Genomic DNA, 21,375 nt, shown 5'->3' with positions numbered 1-21,375 from the left:
CGGGCGCCTCTTCCCGAGGCACGCCGTGCTTCCACTGGAACTACAGGCTGCTGCCGCTTCAGTGGCGCAATACTGTCGGCTCTGCGCTCTCGTTCCAGAGTGGACGGCGGGCTTCAGCATCACATCACAGATCACCCCAGCATCACACCAGACGTAGGCAAAGTGACGACGGTGGATGGCCCCAAATTCGTGCCCTAATAAATTGGGCTCCTTGACCCACTACAATTACTATTACGTTGCATGTAAATCCAGCCAAGTCACTGCAATCACACACACACTTCACATACAGGCATTAGTTCATCGTTTACTTCATACTGCAGTAAAAAAAACAAAAAAACGGTGTGAATTATAACAAAAACATAAATAAAACATAACCTTGTTATTAAATGTGCTTAATAAATACATTTGATTTGATTTGATTAGCATTTTACAGACCGATACAATGGCTAGGGCGTTTAGTAAGGTCCACCACCATTGCTTCTCTACCCATAAAAAGCTAGTCAGTGTTTAATGACGTCGATTTACCTTCGAGCATTCCCTATTATAGGCTACTGTGTAAAATGCTCTTATTCCCGCTCTCCTTGTGTGACAGCGATCTAGCATCTAGGATTGATTGCTCTTCCTTGGGTCCCCGGATGTTAACACTGAATTTTCTGACATGGAAATTTGTACCTGAATTTGGCATGTTGAGTTGGGAGACGTTGAAAATATTTACGTTGAATTTTTTAACGTTGAATATTTGATTTTGAATTTTTAACATTGAACATTTGCTACACTTGTACCACATAGACGTATTGCAAAAAAAACAACAGCTGAGACTCGTAACAGCAGATTTGGGCAGTTGCATCGATGGACTTGTGCTTGCTCATTAAAATGCTCATTGAACACAGCGATCTATATAATTTAATCTGTGAGGAAATATTTCACAGATGTGCAACTTCTGATGCATTAGTTCACATTTGGGTTTACGAATGCACAATTTTTGTGCATGTTCTCAGATTATGAAACACGGGTGTGTGAATGTGTTTTGCACAAATTCTGCTGGAATGATTGTAGCAAAAGTGTCAAGTGCATGACTCTTTGAAGTTGTGATGCACAGAATAGGATTTGTGCACCTGTAACAAAGGACTTGTGAACTCGTAGCCCCTATTTTGTGTCGGTGTGAACCGGTATACCGCCCAGCAATTAACGCAAGTTGACGCAGCAACACCATTGGGGCGGGGCAGGGGGCGTTAAAAAAAAAGTTATCAGATTATCCGATCTCGTTACTACCATTTACGTCGGAACCGGTGCCCAATTGGAACAGAGTGTCGGTGCTCAACCCTACTAATCAGTGGTGGTGAGGGGCCAGACCATCCATGGCCAAATATGGGCATGGACCTCTGCAGTGACGTCAGGGTTCGATCTTGAAATGTCTACAGCCAAACTGTAGGCTTCCTTGAGCAAATGAAGCCCCGCCTACATACTTAACGACATCCGAGTTGACCACTGCGGGACCAAAAGCCTGCTGATCGATTGATAGACCTGATCTCCAAACCCATCAGGAACGTGTCCTGCTCCGTGCCTAGACGCTTAAAAGAGATCCCAGAGTTAAAAAGTTGTTTGTAACAGCAGCAGTAGACAGTGTCAAGCGGCATTGGTGCTAATTGCTAATTTTGGACGGTGTTAATGAGCGTGTTGATGTGGTTGTCAGCAGGGCTGAACAGATGGACCACGATGCAGTACGGCAGACCGTATGGCGGCCGCGCGGCGTAGGCCTAAATTTTGTACCATACCGAACCGGTGACATCAGTGTCAAAATTGTTGGTTATGGTTATGATGATATTGTTGTTATTGTTGAATGTTCATTATGTGAAAAGAAATGGGATACTACCTGCAGTCTATTACCCAATGTTTTTATCCAATGCTCATGTGTGGCCAATAGACTGTACACTGAGATCATCATTACACTCATGCCTTCACACAGTCACTGTATTCTGTCCACTGTCCGGCTCTCCTCTGTCTGTTTCTTATCTTCCTGTATCTCCTCTCTTTGCTCTGTATCTCCTTTAACTCTTCTCTCTGTTCCTCCTCTCTCCAATCTCCTAATCTACCCCTTGCTAAACGACCTAGAAAAGCATGTCTGAATGTCTAATCAAGTGCTACAGCCCAGGTACACGTTCACACACGTTTCTGTTATTAGAGAAGCATCTTAAAAAGGGCGAAGGGGAGGGAGAGCTTTCTGAGAAAACTTTCTGCCAGAGTAAGCGTGTTCTTTATTTCCCTACGAAGTGATGACATGCACCAACATCATCCATGCCCGTTTGTTGTGTCTTTATACCCGAGATTGCATTGTAAGAGAAAAATACGCTTTGTAACACGCAGTACAGCAACTCAATAAACATAACTCAGTAGCGAAGAGCTGTGTACAATTAGTGGTAATATTATCGTCACTGATTGAATGCATAGGGTTTTGCTCTTTGGACTTTCTTTGTAATAGAGTCTTGTGTTTATATCTTTGGGAGGAGAGACGCTCCATGGACGCCCTGGTCGTAAGATTGAACTGTACTGATGTTTTGTAGTCAGTACCGGAATACATCACCAGTGTTTTATGAAGGGCTGTGTGTGTGTGTGTGTGTGTGTGTGTGTGTGTGTGTGTGTGTGTGTGTGTGTGTGTGTGTGTGTGTGTGTGTGTGTGTGTGTGTGTGTGTGTGTGTGTTTCCTTCTATGTCAAAACAAATCCATCATGACTATTAGTCGACCCAGTCGTCATAAACCGTGAAGGAAATTTCAGACACAAGTTTCACAAATCTTAAAGTTTTGGTCTGTTTCTACTTTTAATTCTTGTTTTATTTGTTATACACGGTGCAAACCTCAATGATTATGCTTACTTTTAGTTCTGTGATAGTTTCCACCAATTGACACACATGTCAGATTTAGCATGTACTTTTTGCATATATGTGTTAAACTCACACCAGAGCAATATTTCTATTTGCTTTTAACACTTCTAAATTACAACTTTGTGTTATAGCCATTCAGCTATAACACATATAGTATATCAACATTTTGAAACCTGAGACGTGTTTCGTTTAATATTGTTTAGTAAGGCTATTGTTTAAGAGAAGGCTATTTTGTAATTGGCCTATTTTGTAGATTAAAAAAAGTACACAAGCTGCTCTTGAAATGTTTGATCCTTAAATACACAACCGCAGAGCAGTGCTATGCTGCTTCAGCTTTGATATCGGGGTTCCTACTGGGCGGTCATTACTCTGCGGGGGAAATCAGAAATAGAATCTTGTTTCTATAATGCAGCTCTTTGCTTATTTGATGCATTGTATGTACTCATCTCTCCCAGTACCGTTAAGATTAAAATAAAAAACTCATGGTTGCTTCATGGTTGCTTCATGGTTGAATGCACTTATTGTATGTCGCTTTGAACCAAAGCGGGAGCTAAATTAATGTAATGTATTGCAACTCCACCTATCTAGGCCAGCCAGTAAACGTTGGGGAATTAACCTATCTAGTTTCAACAACAATAAAGACTATAAAACTACAATATATACATTTATATATAAACTATAATAACAATAGAAGCCCGTGCTTATCATCACAAAAAATGTGATTCCTCGACACAAACCGACGCTGAATAAGTCGAGTAATTCTGGATTTCTCACGCCACTTTCGAGCCGACCGATCTCCTGTGTGTGTGCATTTGACCTTACTTGCACAAAGGTGAATTCACGCCAGTTCAGGGCGTCGGCCACCGAGGGCAGGGAGGCGATGGCCAGCAGGGAGAGCAGACAGAGAGCCATGATGCCCGTGGAGAGGTACAGCTCCATCCTCCACACCTCATCCTCCTGCCAGGAGTCCGCCACCCCCTCCTTCACCTGGGGAGGAGAGAGGGATGGAAGAGCAAGAGAGCAGAGAAAGAGGAGAGAGGAGAGGGAGAAGAAAAGAAATAGGAAAAGCGAGAGGGAGAACTCAAATGTCATTAAATATATTAGATGCATTTTTTTTACTTACAATCTACGTAAAGCATTCAACTGTTCCTCTTTCTATTCAATATATCTTTCTTCCAAACTAGCCAGTGGACACACACCCAGAGCCATAACAACAATGAGGAGAATCATGAAAACTATTTCTTGATTACCTCATAGTTTGTCATTTCCTTCTGGGTTTTTCCTATTCCTTCTCTTTTGTTTCTCTCTCAAAACAGTGAATCAAAAAAAGGAGACGGACCAGAGGAAGAGACACATGAATCACATTTTGAAGTGGAAACCTGACACACACGGTCATGCAGACAAACCAATGTCTTGTTCTTTTTATTCAAGACCATAGACTTTCAATATGGCTATTTGCGTCCATTGTGTATTTACAACATTTACAAGTTGTAAAGACATTAATAGCCTTATTAGCCTTATTATTAGTACTTGTTCCCTTTGAAATCCTTTTGAAACAACACTGCGGTCACTCAGAGTTGCATATGCATGCTGTCCTTGAAAATTTCTTCTACCTCCATTGCCTGCATTAGCAAATTAAAGAAAATCAATGCATAAACGATATATATCAGAAAAGCCTTACCAACTGACGTCATTTGGTAAATTAATATTCATGGCCTCGCCCATCTTGGCTTGCGACGGCCCACGGGAAGACACCAGAGATGAGGGGACTCGAGTCAAAGACTTGACTCGAGTCCGACTCGAGTCGCCAGTTTTGCGACTTGTGACTTGCTTGACCAACACTAACGAAAGACTTGACTTTGACTTGCCCCTTCCTGACTTGTGACTTGACTTGAGTCATGTGACTTGCCAAGTCATTGCAATCTTGTTAAATATTTTAAATAATAATAAAAAAATATATATTAGATGAACATTGTTTTATTGTGCGCGAGTGCTCCTGACCTGCAACCTGGCAACCCGCCCTCTTCCACGCAATGTGACATTCCTGCATGAGTCTAGTGAGTGATCATCAGCAGAGATGAAAGGCGCTCCGACCAACATCCCGAAAATAATCAATTTTGGCTATAAAGATTACACAACATAAAATAAAAGAGGAGCGACATGCAAAATCTGCAATGTCAAAATTACGGATTTGCCAAGCACCACGTCGAATTTCATCCGACATTTCAGGACAGCACATAAAGAAAGGTGAGTAACATGTTGCAAACCTAGATGGATTAACGTCCTTGATTGTCATTTTGCTACTTGGCTGCTGACATTAGTGAGAGTACTAGTAGGCTAGTTGTTATTGATGATTTTACTTAAGCTAAAAAATATATATCTGAAATTGCAAATCTGGTGAAAAGTAGCTGCTATTCTCGAAGCGCTAGCTAGCTGTAACACCAGAACTGACTAGCTAGTTGCTAAATATCAATGCATGCACGCCTCTAATGAGGTTATACGGAATCAAAACTTTTTTTGCGTTTGCATCCCTGAGCTTGAACACTAAAACTGCATGCCTAGAATATAATGAGGCTATACGGAATAAAAACTTCATTTTCAAATGTTATGACTACTTTGTAGGCAGTGATGGCAAGCTCCCACATCATCCTCTGGTTTGCTCTCTTGCTTCGCTAGGCATGCATGGATAGATAGATACTTAGCAGGCGGTGTTCAAGCTTATGGATGCAGACACGTGTAGAGAGAAAGGCAGAGGACGAGGGAGCACATTTAAGGAGGCACTAAATCATGACTTCACATATCAGGGGTGCAAACCTGTCACCGTTTTTAAGCCAAAATAGGTAATTTGTGTGATTCATATAGATCTGTAATAGATCGGGGGGGGAGGCATTTTCAAAAAACTTTAAGGTAATGTGGAACGTTGGTACGCTGCAAGAACGTTTGGCTATGTAACGTTGGCTATCCTGCTCTCTCTCTCTCTCTCTCTCTCTTTCTCTCACACACACACACAGACACACACACATCACACACACACAAATAAAAAGCTGTTTGAGATTCATTCATGTTGAGCTGATTCATTACGTAACTTATCTTCTTACATTTAAAAAAAATGACTCTGAAAAACAGGTTTGATGAAATACAGACATTTGAAAAAAACGAATTTGATATGACTTGACTTGACTTGACTTGATGATGAGACTTGACTTGCTTGACTAAAGCTGTGCTTGGACTTGACTTGCTTGATCCTCCTTACTGACGACTTGGACTTACTTGAGACTTGAGGGCCAAGACTTGCGACTGACTTGAGACTTGCATGTATGGGACTTACTCCCATCTCTGGAAGACACTATTGATTTTGCGGCCAGGTGAAACAGACCCCATCTCGGCAGGTAGGAGGTAACAGCAAGGTGCAAACATTTCGGAACAAGTTCCTGCCTGTGCTATTTGTGGCGACAACAAATCAACGTTGCATCTCTTGGCCAAGAAATAAGAGTTGAGGAAGAAATGGTTGAATGTGACATTACCACTATTTCAACATTTAGTTTTCCGCATATTGAAGAGGCTAAAATACTGGCACTACTTCTTCCTGTATTCAATCAACCCCCAAGGAGCCCAGTGGTGTTGTTGTGGCTCAACCAGTGTTTTGTTATGAGTAAGAAGTTTAATGCTACAGGTAAAGAATACATGCTTTACATTTAGTCAGCATTACAGAATTATGTGTTCCAGGAATGTGCATTTCCTATGCGTTTCTATTCAGGACGTGTTCACTTCAAGACGGTTGGTTCCAATCGGCCTATCGCGTGGCTCCAGGAAGTAAACACTCAGTGGCGTCTAGCTGGTTCAGCGTTTCATTCAAATCTGTTAAATCCATAACAATTTAATTGCATCTGTGCGTCCATTAAACCTGTGGAAGTGAGAATTACGTTTGCATTGTCTTGGTGTTTTTGGGAAAGAGTTTAGCTGGCCATCAGGGTATTAGCAGACATACCGAGGACGGCACAACCAGAAACCCCCAAAGGAGCCCAGGGCCCAGTTTCCCGATAACGATGGATCTTCGCTCGTACGATCATTCTCACAATGGATCTTGTGAACCATCGTTCATTTCTTTGGAGCGTTTCTCGAAACTCCTCTTAACATGAACGCATATTCGCTGCACTCACAACGTTCGTAGGATTGCACCTGTCCACTGACATGGTGCTGAAACGGGCTATGACGCAGGGGGAGACGCAGGAATGTCGCAGGAAAATGGGGTTGAAAAGGGTTAAAATATCTCCCCATCAAGGCCAACCGCAGAGTAGCCTACGAAAAGGTAGTGCAATAATATGAATGCTAAAAAATTTAAAACACAATTGATTAGGCCTAGGCCGACATATATATCAGTCCTAATCCTGAACGCACTGTGCATACATTTATTCATGGCATTTCCCCCCCTGAAATAATTCCATATTACAAAAATCCAAAATAGCTTGTGTGACAACTACATTTATCTGAATGTGCTGATTTCTGAAACATACTGTAGCGACCCTGGGACATTTAAATAGTTTGTGTGCTATGTGTTGCATTGTATTTCGTTGTCCGTTATTCCAGTTGTTCTATGTGCATGTATTGCAATGTTCTTCTCGTCAATCAGTGTGGGGGCGAATCATTAGGTCAGCTGGGGGAGGGCCTTGGAAGAACAGGAGGGTGGGGGCTTGCACGTGAGAGAGACCGTGTTGGGGGTTGCCGGGGTACCCGGTGTTTGTTTGGTGTGGGATTTTTGCCGTTGATTACGCGTTTCAGTGACCTAGTTTTGTCACATTAAAAAATTCCTTCAAATACCTATGACTGGACATCATTATGTCACCGGCGAGGTCATTACATTGGTGTCAGAAGTGAAAGTTTTCTTTTTCTTTTCCCGTCTGCTCGGCGGGTCGGCTGAAGTTGCTATTGCCGTTAGCTCTGTTTTTGTTGTCGCTTTTTCTGTACAACAATAATGCTCCCTGTGGACTGTCGGGTGAAGATAGAGATGGATGACTACGGCGAGGGGGCGTGTGGAGTAGCTTCGGAGTCTCTGGTGAGGGGTAGAACCCAAAGGGAACCGGCTGCCATTGAAGAAGATGATTTTTCCCGCATAGTTCGCAGCGCAGACTGCCCGTGGCCGCCACAAGACGGCGACAGACATGGCGGTGCTTTTCTCACATCGAGCCCGGTGTTCATCAAGACGCCTAGATACACCGGTAAGGCTGACTGGGAAGCTTTCCACGCGCAATGTGAACTTTTGGCAGATGCTGCCGGATGGTCAGTGAAGGTCAAAGCCTGCAGCTTGCGATGTGTCTGGCGGACGACGCATTGTCTTGTTTGTTGCTGCTTAGCCAGGACAGGGGGGGACTATGTTGCCCTAGTGGGGACAGGGGGGACTATGTTGCCCTAGTGGGGGCACTAAGGACGCATTTTGGACTTTGTGTTAAGCCGGGGCTAATGCACTCAGAACTCTGTAATAGGCGCAGGAAGCCGGGGGAGATGCTGCGGGCCCTTGCCAACGATATCGAGAGCCTGTCTCGGCGAGCATACGCTCACATGCCGCCAGCCGTGCAGAGCGAACTCGCTCGGGATCAGTTTCTCCAGGCCCTTTCCCCTACAGAACTACACATGCAGACCCAGCTAGCCCACCCGCAGACTTTGCAAGAGGCCTTGGAGATGGCCATAGAGAGGGACCTGGTGTGGGCTGGAGCAATCAACGGTCATCCTGCTCGTCAGCCGATGGTGAGATCGGCAAGGGAGAGGAGTGAGGACTCACAGAAGCCAGCCTGGGTGGAGTCACTGAACTCGTCCGTGCTGTCTCTATGCAGGCGGACTGCCGCTCCCCGTCTCGTCGAGAGCAGAGGGTCTGCTGGGCTGCGGGCAGCCTGACCACCTTGTCAGAGAGTGCCCTAAAATTGTGAGAGCCTAGGGAAACGGGTCAGGGTCCGCGTAATTGGGGAGACGCGAGGCCCTGCCCCCTCACCCCCTTCGTCGTCGGGAGGAGCCCGTCATCGTAGCCGGGGGTACGGGGCTCCACCCCCCCCAGAAGCAGACGACAGCATCCTGGAGCCTGTTGTCTTTTGGGGGCGGACCTGGGCGGGGGACTTTTGTCATGTTCCTGTCACTGTTGAGGGGTTGGCCTGTTTGGCTTTAGTCGATACAGGGTCTACAGTGACCCTGGTGAGGCCGGACATTTTGCCATCCTGGACGGTACTCAAACCTACAACTGTGCAGCTCTGCACAGTCACGGGGGAGAGGGCTCCCATGAAAGGGAAAGGGTTGTTGTCCATCTGCGTAGGGGGAAAGACTGTCCTCCACACAGTGTGGGTAGCAGCTGTGCAGGACCCCTGTATCTTAGGGCTGGACTTCCCGTGGTGCACAGGCTGCCAGCTGGACCTGGAGAGGGGGGCGATGGAGGGCCCACAGTCTATATGGCCCCGCCAAACACCTCCTACATCCGGCCCCCACCGACAACAGCTCAGATGGAGCAGTCACACGTCCCCGGCCCCCTTCAACCCCTTGCAAAGACCTTCCAACCACCCTGTCTTCCCGATCCCTGTCCATTGTCTCAGTCCTCCTCCCGGAACCCTTCCCCCTTTCCCACCCCCTTGTGTCAATGTTTCGGCCCCTACAGACTACTCCATTGCCACCCCAGCACCCCACTGCATGAGCCTTGGCCCCTTCCCCTGCCCTTCCCAGCTTCCCCAGACAGGTGAGGAGACTGTGCTGTCTACTCTGCGGGCAATTTGGCAGGGGCAATGTGAAGCACTAGACCCTCAACATCAGGAGCAGCTGTGGCTACTACTGGCAGAGTTTAAGGACAGCTTTGCCTTGAATGAGAGCGATGTGGGGTCAGACGCACCTGGTGCAGCATGAGATCGATGCCAGGCCCATCAGAATGCGCCCGCGTCGCCTACCCTTGGCCCGCCAGGAGGCTGCGGACCAGGCACTGTGGGAGATGCAGCAGGCGGGCCTCATAGAGCCCTCAGATAGTCCCTGGGCAGCAGCCGTGGTGATGGTGCCTAAGGAGGGTGCCTTAGATGTCGTAGCTGGGTCGTCCTCACTCGATCTCCGCTCTGGCTACTTCCAGTGCCGTCTCGCCCCAGGATGCCAGACCCAAGACTGCATTCTGCACCAGCAGAGGATTGGTGCAGTTTCGGGTCCTCCCTTTCGGCCCTCTGCAATGCACCTGCGACCTTCGAGAGGCTGATGGACAGAGTGCTCGCCGGCATCCCCCGGCAGCAGTGTATCGGTCTACCTCGAGACAGCAACCTGCCTCGCTGCGTCAGATTCTGCAGAGAGTAGCTGCGGTGGGCTTGAAGCTCCATCCTGATAAGTGCCATTTCCTGAGGAGAGAGGTAACTTTCCTTGGGCACAGGGTGGGGGAGAAGGCATTAGCACCATGGAGGACAAAGTGCCAAGCTGTCCAGGACTGGCCCACACCCCACTGACACCAGACAGCTGAAAAGCTTCCTCGGACTGGCGTCTTACTACAGACGCTTTGTGAGGGGCTTTCTCGGTGCTCTCCCCTCCCTGACCCTGCCCTGCTCTTCATCCTGGACACGGACGCTAGTAACGTTGGCAACGGCGCCGTGCTGACACAGGAGGGGCGGAATGGTGAGCGGGTAGTGGCGTATTACAGCAGGACATTTAACAAGCTGAACGCCGCTACTGCTCACTCGTCGCGAGCTGCTGCCCATCGTTAGAGCTGTACTCCACTTCAAATATTACCTCTGTGGCCTGCACTTCACTGTAAGGACTGACCACTCCGCGCTCCAGTGGCTCAGGTCTTTCAAGGAGCCAGAAGGACAGGTCACACGGTGGATCGAAGAGCTGCAGTCCTACCGCTTCAGTGTGGTGCACAGGGCAGGGGCACGCCATGCTAATGCAGACGCCCTCTCCCGACGCCCCTGCAGTCAGGATGGCTGCCACTACTGTGAAAGGAGGGAGAGCCGTGAGAAGGAGCTATGCAGCCAGGAGGAGGGATGTTCTGCGGTGGAGGTGGCGTCCACAGTCTGCTGTGAGCTCCGGTAGGTCGACACAGCAGGATGGAGAAGGCAGCAGGAGGAGGACGCAGACCTTCGACCAGTGCTCCAGTGGTTGGACCTACAGCGGCGGCCCCCATGGGAAGAAGTGGCCGTTCTCTCCCTGGTCACCAAGGGACTGTGGGCTAAGTTTGAGGGGATGGCGTGCTTCAGCGGGCCTGGAAGGAACCCGCCACCGGAGAGGTGAGGTGGCAGGTGGTGGTACCTCACTCTCTGAGTGGGGAAGTGATTCAAGCGGTCCATGGTACTGTGGGCTCAGGGCACTTTGGGTTGACAAAGACCCTTCGTCGCCTCCGCCTTCCCTATGGAGAGGGTTGGGGTGGATGTGGTGGGCCCGCTACCCTGCACAGAGAGGGGGAACAAGTATGTCCTCACGGCCATGGACTATTTTACCAAGTGGCCGGAGGCGTACGCTCTGCCTGACCAGGGGGCGGAGACCATAGCGGACGCTTTGGTCGGGGGGATGATTAGCCGTTTTGGGGCAGCGGAGTCCATCCACAGTGACCAGGGGAGAAATTTTGAATCCTGTGTCATGCGGCTTTATGTAGCAGGCTGGACATGCAGAAGACCCGTACTAACCCCCTGCAGCCAAAGAGTGACGGCTTGGTGGAGCGAGTTCATCGCTCCACCAAGCGGGACTGTGACAATCATCTGCCTCTGGTGCTCATGGCATACAGGTCAGCTGTCCAGGAGTCAACGTCCTGCACGCCTGCTCTGCTGAAAAATAGCTATGATGTGTGTTCTCGTGGCAGGCACTTTGAGGCTGGGGAGCTGGTCTGGACCTACAGCCCGCTTAGAAAGAAGGGAAGATGCCCAAAGCTCGATAGCGAGTGGATCGGGCCATGCAGGGTCCTTGAGAGAATGGGGGAGGTGGTGTACAGGGTCCAGCTACCACCTCGGGGAAGGAGGGTGGCCCTCCACAGAGACCGGTTGGCCCCTTATCGAGGCACCGCCACCCCTCAACCTGCTCCAGCGAGCCCTGCAGCTCCCCGCACAGGTGCAAATGGGCCCCGGACACGCACAACTCAGTGTTCTGGCCCTGGGTCCCCACCTAAACCTATCCTTGTCTCCCCTCCCTGTCAATCACCACAGTCAGCAACTTGGCCCACAGCCCCGCCCCTCCCTTTCCCCCTGCCTGCCCCCGGACCTGACACTTGTGGGCCCCTCTCGCCCCCAGTCGCTTCTCCCCAGCCCCCCGTGGCCCCAATGCGGCCTCGTAGGGAGGGGAGAGCGCCGGGTCGCTTCCGGGACTTTGTTTGTTCCCTCGAGGACGAGGAACTTTGAAGGGGGGAGGCAATGTAGCGACCCTGGGACATTTAAATAGTTTGTGTGTTATGTGTTGCATTGTATTTCGTTGTCCGTTATGGCAGTTGTTATATGTGCATGTATTGCAATGATCTTCTTATCAATCAGTGTGGGGGCGAATCATTAGGTCAGCTGGGGGAGGGCCTTGAAAGAACAGGAGGGTGGGGGCTTGGACGTGAGATAATAATAATAATAATAAATGAAATTTATATAGCGCTTAATATGGTACTCTAAGACGCTTAGATAGACCGTGTTGGGGGTTGCCGGGGTAACCGGTGTTTGTTTGATGTGGGATTTTTGCCGTTGATCACGCGTTTCAGCGACCTAGTTTTCTTACATTAAAAAGTTCCTTCAAATACCTATGACTGGACATCGTTATGTCACCGGCGAGGTCGTTACAATACTTTGCGCAGCAAGAGAGCCGACTTTATCTGATTCCGCATAAGGTTTCATTGATTGGCTCTCTAGTATCGAATATTCGTAGACAAAAATGGTAAAAATGCAACGTTACATTCATTCATTATCATTCAAAGACGGCTATTGCTGACCCGATTAGGAGAGCTTGGTCTAGATCCTGCCCATATTGTTGGGCAGGATGAAGTAGGCTATAGGAAAGGTTTGAGTTATGTCGTGGAAATATCAATCATAACTATAAATATACAATCATATACAAATTATATTAACCCTGTTTATATAATTATTATGCACATTAGAAGGAACTGTATACATATAACTGTATATACTGTATACACATCCCTTCCTCTCTTTTAACTGAGAGATGTTAAGGTAATTCGGATTTGAGTTCCCACTGGAGCCAGTCAGTCTGGTATTGAGAACAGGCCAATCGACTGACTTCTTTGTTGTGTAAACTTGTTTACAGCCATGACTTACAGACCTGCAGACATGTTCAATTTCCACCTATTGTCTTACAAATTGACTTGGCCTAAGGTCACTCCCACTTCCTACCCACAATGAAAATGTTTCACTATAAGAATCTTGTTCATCTATTGTCTCGTCAAATGTATTCTTGGTAACTTTGCTGCCAGTACTTTTCCCATGATCATGCCTTAAGATTAAATCAAATATTCCGCTGTCCGACGTGTCCGCGAGAGAACTTTCTCTTCATCAAGTTTTGATTCCATCTCTGTGGGGGTCTCTTAAAGTTGTTGACGGTGGGGGGAGACCGTACCGGCCTTGCACTGAATTTTGACGGGGGGAGGGGGGGGGATATAGGACGTAAATATGGGCTATGACACGGCACTTCTCAATGCCGTGGAATGCTCCGTTCACTTGCATGGACCCTTCACAACAACGTCAGCTTTTTCGGTTGCTAAGCGTCGTCAACGTCTTTGGCTAACTATTTCTCTGCTGATCAACACTATGTATGGTAACAAATAAATTGTAAGAAGACACCTTGTGAAGTTATTTTTTCGTTTGACCGGCGTTCACAGAAAAAGGAATGCAGGAAGGTTGAACGCATCTGGCGTAAAACAAAACTTCATATTCACCATGATATCTATAAAGAGAGCCTCCGTGCCTACAATTTAGACTTAAAAAATGCTAAAGAAACATTTTTCTCCAATATCATTAAAACCAACACTAATAATGCAAAAACCCTATTTGCAACTGTTGAAAGACTGACCAACCCCCCCAACAGAAATTCCACCTGATCTCCATTCCACGCAGAAATGCAATGAGTTTGCAGCTTTTTATATTGATAAAATTGAAGGTATCAGACGCGCCATCAATATCTCCACGTCAAACAAAAATGTTGGACTACCACCCTGTTCAGGCAAAAATTACGTGGCAAGGATGGCATGCGTTAATGTTATAGACTCTCAAAATCTTGTGGAAACTGTGACACAACTAAAGCCATCCACCTGTTGCCTTGATACTATACCTACCAACCTCTTTAAGAATGTTTTCGACTGCCTAGCAGTAGACACATTGCAGATAGTTAACAACTCTCTCCAGTCAGGCAATTTCCCAAAAGCTTTGAAAACTGCAGTTATTAAACCCCTTTTAAAAAAGCGGAGCCTAGATGCCTCTATTATTAACAACTACAGACCAATATCAAATCTACCCTTCATAAGTAAAATCATTGAGAAAGTTGTCCTCCAGCAACTAAATCACTTCCTGGCATCAACTGGTTGCTATGACACCTTCCAATCAGGATTTCGACCCCTGCACAGCACTGAGACCGCCCTTAATAAAGTTGTAAACGACATCCGTCTTAACACAGACTCTGGCAAAACCTCAATACTAATGCTACTTGACCTCAGTGCTGCATTCGACACTGTAGACCATACATTACTTCAGGAAGGTTAGAAAACTGGGTGGGGCTTTCAGGCACTGTCTTAAATTGGTTCAGGTCCTACCTACAAAATAGGAACTACTTTGTTTCCATTGGCGACTTTGTATCAGAATCAACCAACGTGACATGATGAGTCCCACAAGGTTCAATCTTAGGACCCTCTTTATTCAACATCTACATGCTCCCACTAGGGCAAATCATGCAAAATAACAATATTGACCATCATTGCTATGCTGATGACACGCAAATCTATGTATCGCTATCACCAAATGACTATCGGCCCATAGATCTGCTGTCCCAGTGCATTGAGCAAGTGAAGGAATGGATGTGCCGAAATTTCCTTCAACTAAATGAGGACAAAACAGAGATAATGGTATTTGGTTCTAAAACGGAAAGGCTTAAAGTAACCCAAAACCTTCACTCTCTGTCCCTGAAAACCTCAATCAAAGCCAGAAATCTAGGGGTTATCATGGATTCAGATTTACATTTTGACAGTCACATCAAATCAGTTACAAAATCGGCATATTATCACCTTAAAAATGTAGCAAGACTTAGAGGGCTCATGTCCACCGAAGACTTACAAAAACGTGTACATGTCTTTATCACTAGTAAGCTTGATTACTGCAATGGTCTCCTTACAGGTCTCCCAAAACAAACTCTGAGGAAGCTTCAGCTTGTTCAGAATGCTGCTGCTAGAGTTCTAACAAAGACCAAAAAATTTGATCATATTACACCAATTCTGAAATCGTTACATTGGCTTCCTGTAGGTCAGAGAATTGTTTTTAAAATCATGTTGCTAACCTATAAATCCCTACATGGTTTAGGCCCAAAATATTTAACTGATATGCTTCCACTACATCAGCCTTCTAGACGACTAAGATCCTCTGAGACCAATCTGTTAATTATCCCCAGAGTAAACACAAAACATGAGAAAGCAGGATTTAGTTACTATGCAACAAATAGCTGGAATAAACTCCCAGAGGATTTAAGACTTGCCCCAACTCTGAGCACCTTTAAAACAAGACTGAAGACTTTTATGTTTGCTATAGCTTTCTGCTAAATCTTAAATACATTGCACTTTCTAAAAAGCTTTTTTAACTTTGCCTTTATTTTCTATTTTAATACTAAAATGCCTTTTTCTATTTTACCCATTTCTTTGCATATGTTTTTCTTTTACTTATCTATTATTTTATTTTATTGTATGACAATGTTTATATGTGAAGCACTTTGAGTCTGCCTTGTGTATGAAAAGTGCGATATAAATAAAGTTGCCTTGCCTTGCCTTGGCAAGTAGCCGCTCATTATTGAAAATAAGCTCCTTCAGGTCGAAGCACCTCCGTTTCGCGTTGTTGTCCGGTTCGCCCTGTCTTGGTCTTATTTTCCCGATAATGACCGGCGTTCTATTACCCCACTTAACGTCAATATTATTCTGCATGTGGAAGGAAAAATAGCTTTATTTGTAATTACAATATTATGCTGCTGTAATTTCAGAGACCCCCACAGATATTTGAATTTGCTGCTTTCTTGGGAGCCAGACCTCTCTCTATTGGGCCTTTCACACCGCCGCAAAATCTGACCCCGTTCCGGGCTAGTTCGGAGCCTGTTCCGGGCTAGTTCGGAGCTAGAGCCAGTGTTTTGTTTCACATCGCCAGAGAACTGGTACCAGCCTGTAAAAATCGGTTCAACTCCAGCCCCAGGATTTGAGCTGGGCTAGAACAAGAACTGCCTTTATGCCAGGGGCGGGGTTATCCTTACCTTCATAAAAAGGAAGACCAACGAAGACCGGCATTTTTAAAAACACTGAAGTAAACAATGGACCTGAAACCGTGTATGGTTCGTTCTTTGAATATTCTGATTTAAAACAAAATCAGAAAAAAAAATTAAGTCGTTTTTTGGTTTTTCTGATTTGGTTTTGAATCGGAAAAAGGGCAAAAGGAACAAACAAATAAACAGCATTTTATTTGTGTTTGTTTTTTAAACCCGAAACAGAAAAAACAAAAACAAAAACAGATACATTTATAGTTATAGGCTACACCAGAAGGCAGAACGCAGCGAAGAAAAAAGAGCCAACCACCTAAACCAGCAATAGACTGTCTAATTATATTTAGCCTTAGTTATGTCCGCAGTTAAACCTTATGGTGATATTTTTTTATTTGTTTATTCCTTTTTCAGTTTCAAAACCAAATCAGAAAAACCAAAAAACGACTCTGTTAATTGTTTTTTCTGATTTTGTTTTAAATCGGAATATTCAAAGAACGAACCATGCACGGATTGACGTGAAGATGAAATTTTTGTTGTTTGGTTTGAAACTGGCGCGAGGGTTCTTCTTCTTATTGTACAGTTCCGGCAAGGCTCGAGGGTTGCTTGGAAAGCAGAGACGTTTGCAGTGACGTCATGACATTGCTCTCGCTGGCTCCATGGCTGGCTCTGGCCGGTGTGAAACCAACTGGTTCATAACTGGGATAAGGCTGGAACCTGTTGTGAACTGGCCCTAGCACCAGCCCGGAACTGGCTCTTGGTTATTTTTGGTGTCAAAGGCCCATATGGGAGCTCAGCTCCCACTGGCTCCCACCTAACTCGAACCCTGGCTATAGGTCTTTTTACACTGCCGAGCCGGTTCGGTCGTAGCTTGGCACGCCCGGCGATTTCACCTTCTTATCTCAAGTTTCCTGTGTAAAACCGAGGGGGGGTCAAATCCCCCGTTCGTCACGGCGCGGGGTTTCTTGGTTCACTGGGGAAGGCGGGGCTGTGCACGGAGTCTCTGACCTCTTTAGAATAATTTGTATCATTGCATACTCCCGAATGTTTTCATTTTTTTATGAATGAAGACACCCGCATGCAATAATGAGTTAGAGTGTAGACTACAAACGCGATTAACTATGGTCAGGGATGTTCGTTGCTGTCTAGACAGGGTCCAATAAATAGTGAACTTCATCACAGCCTCACCGAAGCGCCTACAGGGCTTAATGCAAACAATTGCAACAAAAAACGCCTGCAGAAATTCTCAGACACCCGCTGGTCTCAGCATGATGCTAGTAGCCTATGTCTTCTGTCATTGATCAACATGAGGACATTTTTACCACGATGGTTGAATTAAAATCAGAGGGAGACAGCAAGTCCAGCTCGAGAGCGACCTCCCACAAAAGAGCAATGGAATCATTTGATTTTATTATACGAGTGTTGTGACGTGGCGTTTGATCTGTACATTTCGGCTGCGCATGTATTTTTAATTGCTGCAATAAATTATGTTGTTGTCTTCTAACATGTCTCTATCTTTGCTGTTTAAATCTAACAGTAGTCTTTGAGCAATATATCGGCGGTAACCACTGTTTTTGGTTGCGAAATGGCTCAAGCTGGGCATTCCGTTGTATTGGATGTGTTTTAATAAAACGCATCCAATACTAGGAATTCCGCTGGTGACGCCACTGAGGCTATAGTAGGCTAACGATGCTCTTAGCGTCCTACGAGTGGGAGTCCTCGTTAGCTACGAGCGTTTTTACGACGTTCGTTACCAACGATGCTTTCGGGAAACGGTGTGAAAACTGTATGATGCTCGTTACGACGCACTTCACGATCCACATAGGCTAACGATGCTTTCAGGAAAACTGGGCCCAGGGGTGTTGGTGAGTCTCTCTCTCTCACCACATTGACATTTGCATGTCATGGACTAAGAGCCAAACATCATGTCGTTTCCTCCCCGCCAACCTCCTCCACCACACTAGAACAGCATGAAACAGGAGCACCAGGAGCACCAGAGCATTTTTTTTCACTTAAACAGACGTCACACGGCATTCATTGCTACTAGTGACCACTGCAAAATAGAATGATTGTAGAATGATGAATGAATACTTAAATATCCACTAAAGACTTTACCCCATGTTCTCTGTGGTCCCTCGTGTCCAAGGAGTTGGGGTCAGAATAGTCAAGTAAAATTGAGAGGTTCTGGGTTTGATCTCCAATGTCTGCATCCTTACCTGGACACCCTAGAGCAATGGTTCCCAACCTTTTTTCTCCAGGGCCCCACTAATTTACTGATGGAATACGCGGTTTTTGGCTGTTTTATTTGGTTTCATTCTAATGTAAATGCGACAGCTCTGTGGTTCCGGGGGGGAACCCCGGAACCACTGTCTGCTGCACTGTCTCCACAGAGACAACGGAGCGATATCATCATGAGCATTCTAACTGGACGTCTGCCGTCACCTCACGGACCTGGATCTAGTCATGCAATTGGCGTGTCGGCACCATTTACGGTTTGGGCTGTGGGCACACTTTTAGGTTTAGGTGTGCTGGAATAAGAACTAGAACTGCAAGCAGTTATGCAGGGGTCCAAGAAATGTGCATTTCGCCGGCACAACGCGAAGCATGTGTTCAAAACAAATGGGCGTGGCCTATGCCAAAAGATGCAACTGACTCCAGTGAATCTGTGCATATAACGTTTTTGACTGTGGGAGGTTCGGTGTGGGAGTTATAGCCCAAAACGCGTTTTTAGAACATTCCATTGGCAAATTAGGAGACATACAATGTTGTCGTTTTTTGGCGCTGCCTTGTGGCGAAATTTTCCGAAGACAATTTTCCTTTTCCAAATAACTCCCGCCCACATTAATAATTCTTGGCCATATTTTCTATATAGACTCGGGATTGCCCCTTGATGGTTTCCCTTGAGTTTGAAGAACATTCCTTTGGCCAATTAGAAGATATACAATTTCCTCGTTTATTGCGCCCCCTAATAGCGAAATATTCCGTTTTTTTTATTGAACGCCATTAAGGGTAGCACCGACATGTTTCTAAAATTTGGGCTTGATCCGATGTCTAATTTTGGTATTTTTTGAATTTTTGCGTTTCGACGTAAAACATAGCTAATAAACCAATGTTCAAAACGCTACAGTTTCGTCGTCGAAGGTCGGATCAAAAAAGTAATGTAGGATTCCTTTTCGTGTGCGTCTGAAGATGCCGTGTGCAAAGTTTGGTGTCGATTGGTCAAGAAATGTGGGAGGAGTAGGGAAAAAGCAGTTTTGCGGTTTTCGCGATTTTGTGGAAAAAAATTATGGACGCAAATGGGCGTGGCCTATGCCAAAAGATGCAGCAGACTCCAGTGAATATGTGGGTACAAGTTTTTGACTGTGGGAGGTTCGGTGTGTGATTTTTGATTTTCCACGTCTAATTTAGCTAATATACCAATATATGCATTACCAATTACATCAATTTCTGTTATGATGACATCATGCCATCCAGGGTAATTCGTTGCTTCCCTAACAACAAACCATGGATAACCAGCAGCCTGAAGTCCTTACTAAATGAGAAGAAAAGGCTTTCAGGGAGGGCGACAGGAATAAAATCAAAGAACTTCAAAAGGAACTTAAGGTGAGGATTAAGGAGGGGAAAGAAGCATTTCGGCTCAAACTGGAACAACAGTTGCAGCAGGATGGAGTGAAGCAGGTATGGGCTGGAATGCGAAAGATCACGGGCATGAAGCAGAAGGGCAGTACACTGCCTGATGGTGAACTGAGTCTGGCCGATGATCTGAACCGATTTTTCAACAGATTTGACCACCTCCCCTCCCTCTCTCCAACACTCCTGAGATGTTACCTGCACAGAGTCCTCTCTTCTCACCTCCTACTCCACCAGCAACCCCACCTATGACTTTCCATACTGCCCAGGTTAAGATTATGCTGTACAGGCTGAAGCCAGGGAAAGCAGTGGGGCCCGATGACATCAGCCCAAGGCTACTGAAGACTTGCTCTTCAGAGTTGTGTGGTATTCTTACACACCTGTTCAACCTGAGCTTGCGCCTACAGAAGGTCCCAAGGCTGTGGAAAACATCTTGCCTAGTACCTGTCCCAAAGAAGACCCATCCCACAAACCACAATGATTACAGACCAGTAGCTCTCACTTCACATATCATGAAGACATTTGAGAGACTTGTCCTCTCCTCCCTCTGCACTAGTGTGTCTACGCAAATGGACCCTTTACAGTTTGCATATCAGCCTAACATCAGTGTTGATGATGCCCTCATTTACATGCTGCAGAGGGCATACACACATCTGGACACCGCTGATGCATCTGTAAGGATAACATTCTTTGACTTCTCATCTGCCTTTAATACCATCCAGCCACGTCTGCTAGGGGAGAAGATGGAGATGATGAAGGTGGATCCATTACTGGTACTGTGGTGTTTGGACTACCTTTATCTCAGACCACAGTATGTGCGCCTACAGAACAATATTTCATGCACCATCCTCAGCAGCACAGGGGCTCCACAAGGAACTGTTCTGGCTCCATTCCTGTTCACCATCTACACAGCGGATTACAAATACAACACTAAAAGCTGCTTCTTGCAAAAATATTCAGACGACACAGCTGTTGTTGGCCTCATTAAAGGGGGAAATGAGGAGGAGTACAGAGACACCATAGACAGTTTTGTGGAGTGGAGTACACACAATAATCTCCATCTCAACACCACAAAGTCAAAGGAGATAGTTGTGGATTTCAGGAGGGGAAGGAGGAGGACTCAACCAACACCAATCAGCATCGGGGGCACTATGGTGGAGATGGTCGCCAACCACAGGTACCTTGGTGTGCAGCTCGACAGTGAGCTGGACTGGAAAAGTCATATGGAAGCGGTGTACAAGAAGGGACAAAGTCGACTCTTTTTCTTGAGGAGACTAAGGTCATTTAACATCTGCCAACCCCTACTGTGCACTGTCTACCACTCAGTGGTGGCCAGTGCTCTGTTTTTCGCTGTGGCATGTTGGGGAGAAGGCGCCTGCACAGCGGACAAAAAGAGACTGGACAAGCTGATCAGGAAGGCCAGCTCAGTGGTTGGGGCTGAGCA

The 21,375-nt window shown here is 46.1% G+C and overlaps 1 protein-coding gene across 4 annotated transcripts in view; it reads right to left on the bottom strand.

Moving 5' to 3' along the window:
• Positions 1 to 21,375, bottom strand: part of LOC115541881 (metalloreductase STEAP3) — a 71,440-nt gene that overhangs the window by 28,346 nt on the left and 21,719 nt on the right. For all 4 annotated transcript variants that reach the window (XM_030353791.1, XM_030353789.1, XM_030353790.1 and 1 more), the window contains one exon: positions 3,702 to 3,866. In XM_030353791.1, the coding sequence (XP_030209651.1) occupies positions 3,702 to 3,866 (165 nt within the window). The remainder of the gene's footprint in view (positions 1 to 3,701; positions 3,867 to 21,375) is intronic.

This window comes from Gadus morhua, chromosome 4 (assembly GCF_902167405.1).
Source record: "Gadus morhua chromosome 4, gadMor3.0, whole genome shotgun sequence".
In the NCBI taxonomy this organism is placed as follows: domain Eukaryota; kingdom Metazoa; phylum Chordata; class Actinopteri; order Gadiformes; family Gadidae; genus Gadus; species Gadus morhua.
The sequence above is the reverse complement of the archived record's forward strand: the minus strand, read 5'-3'. Positions and strand labels throughout refer to the sequence as shown.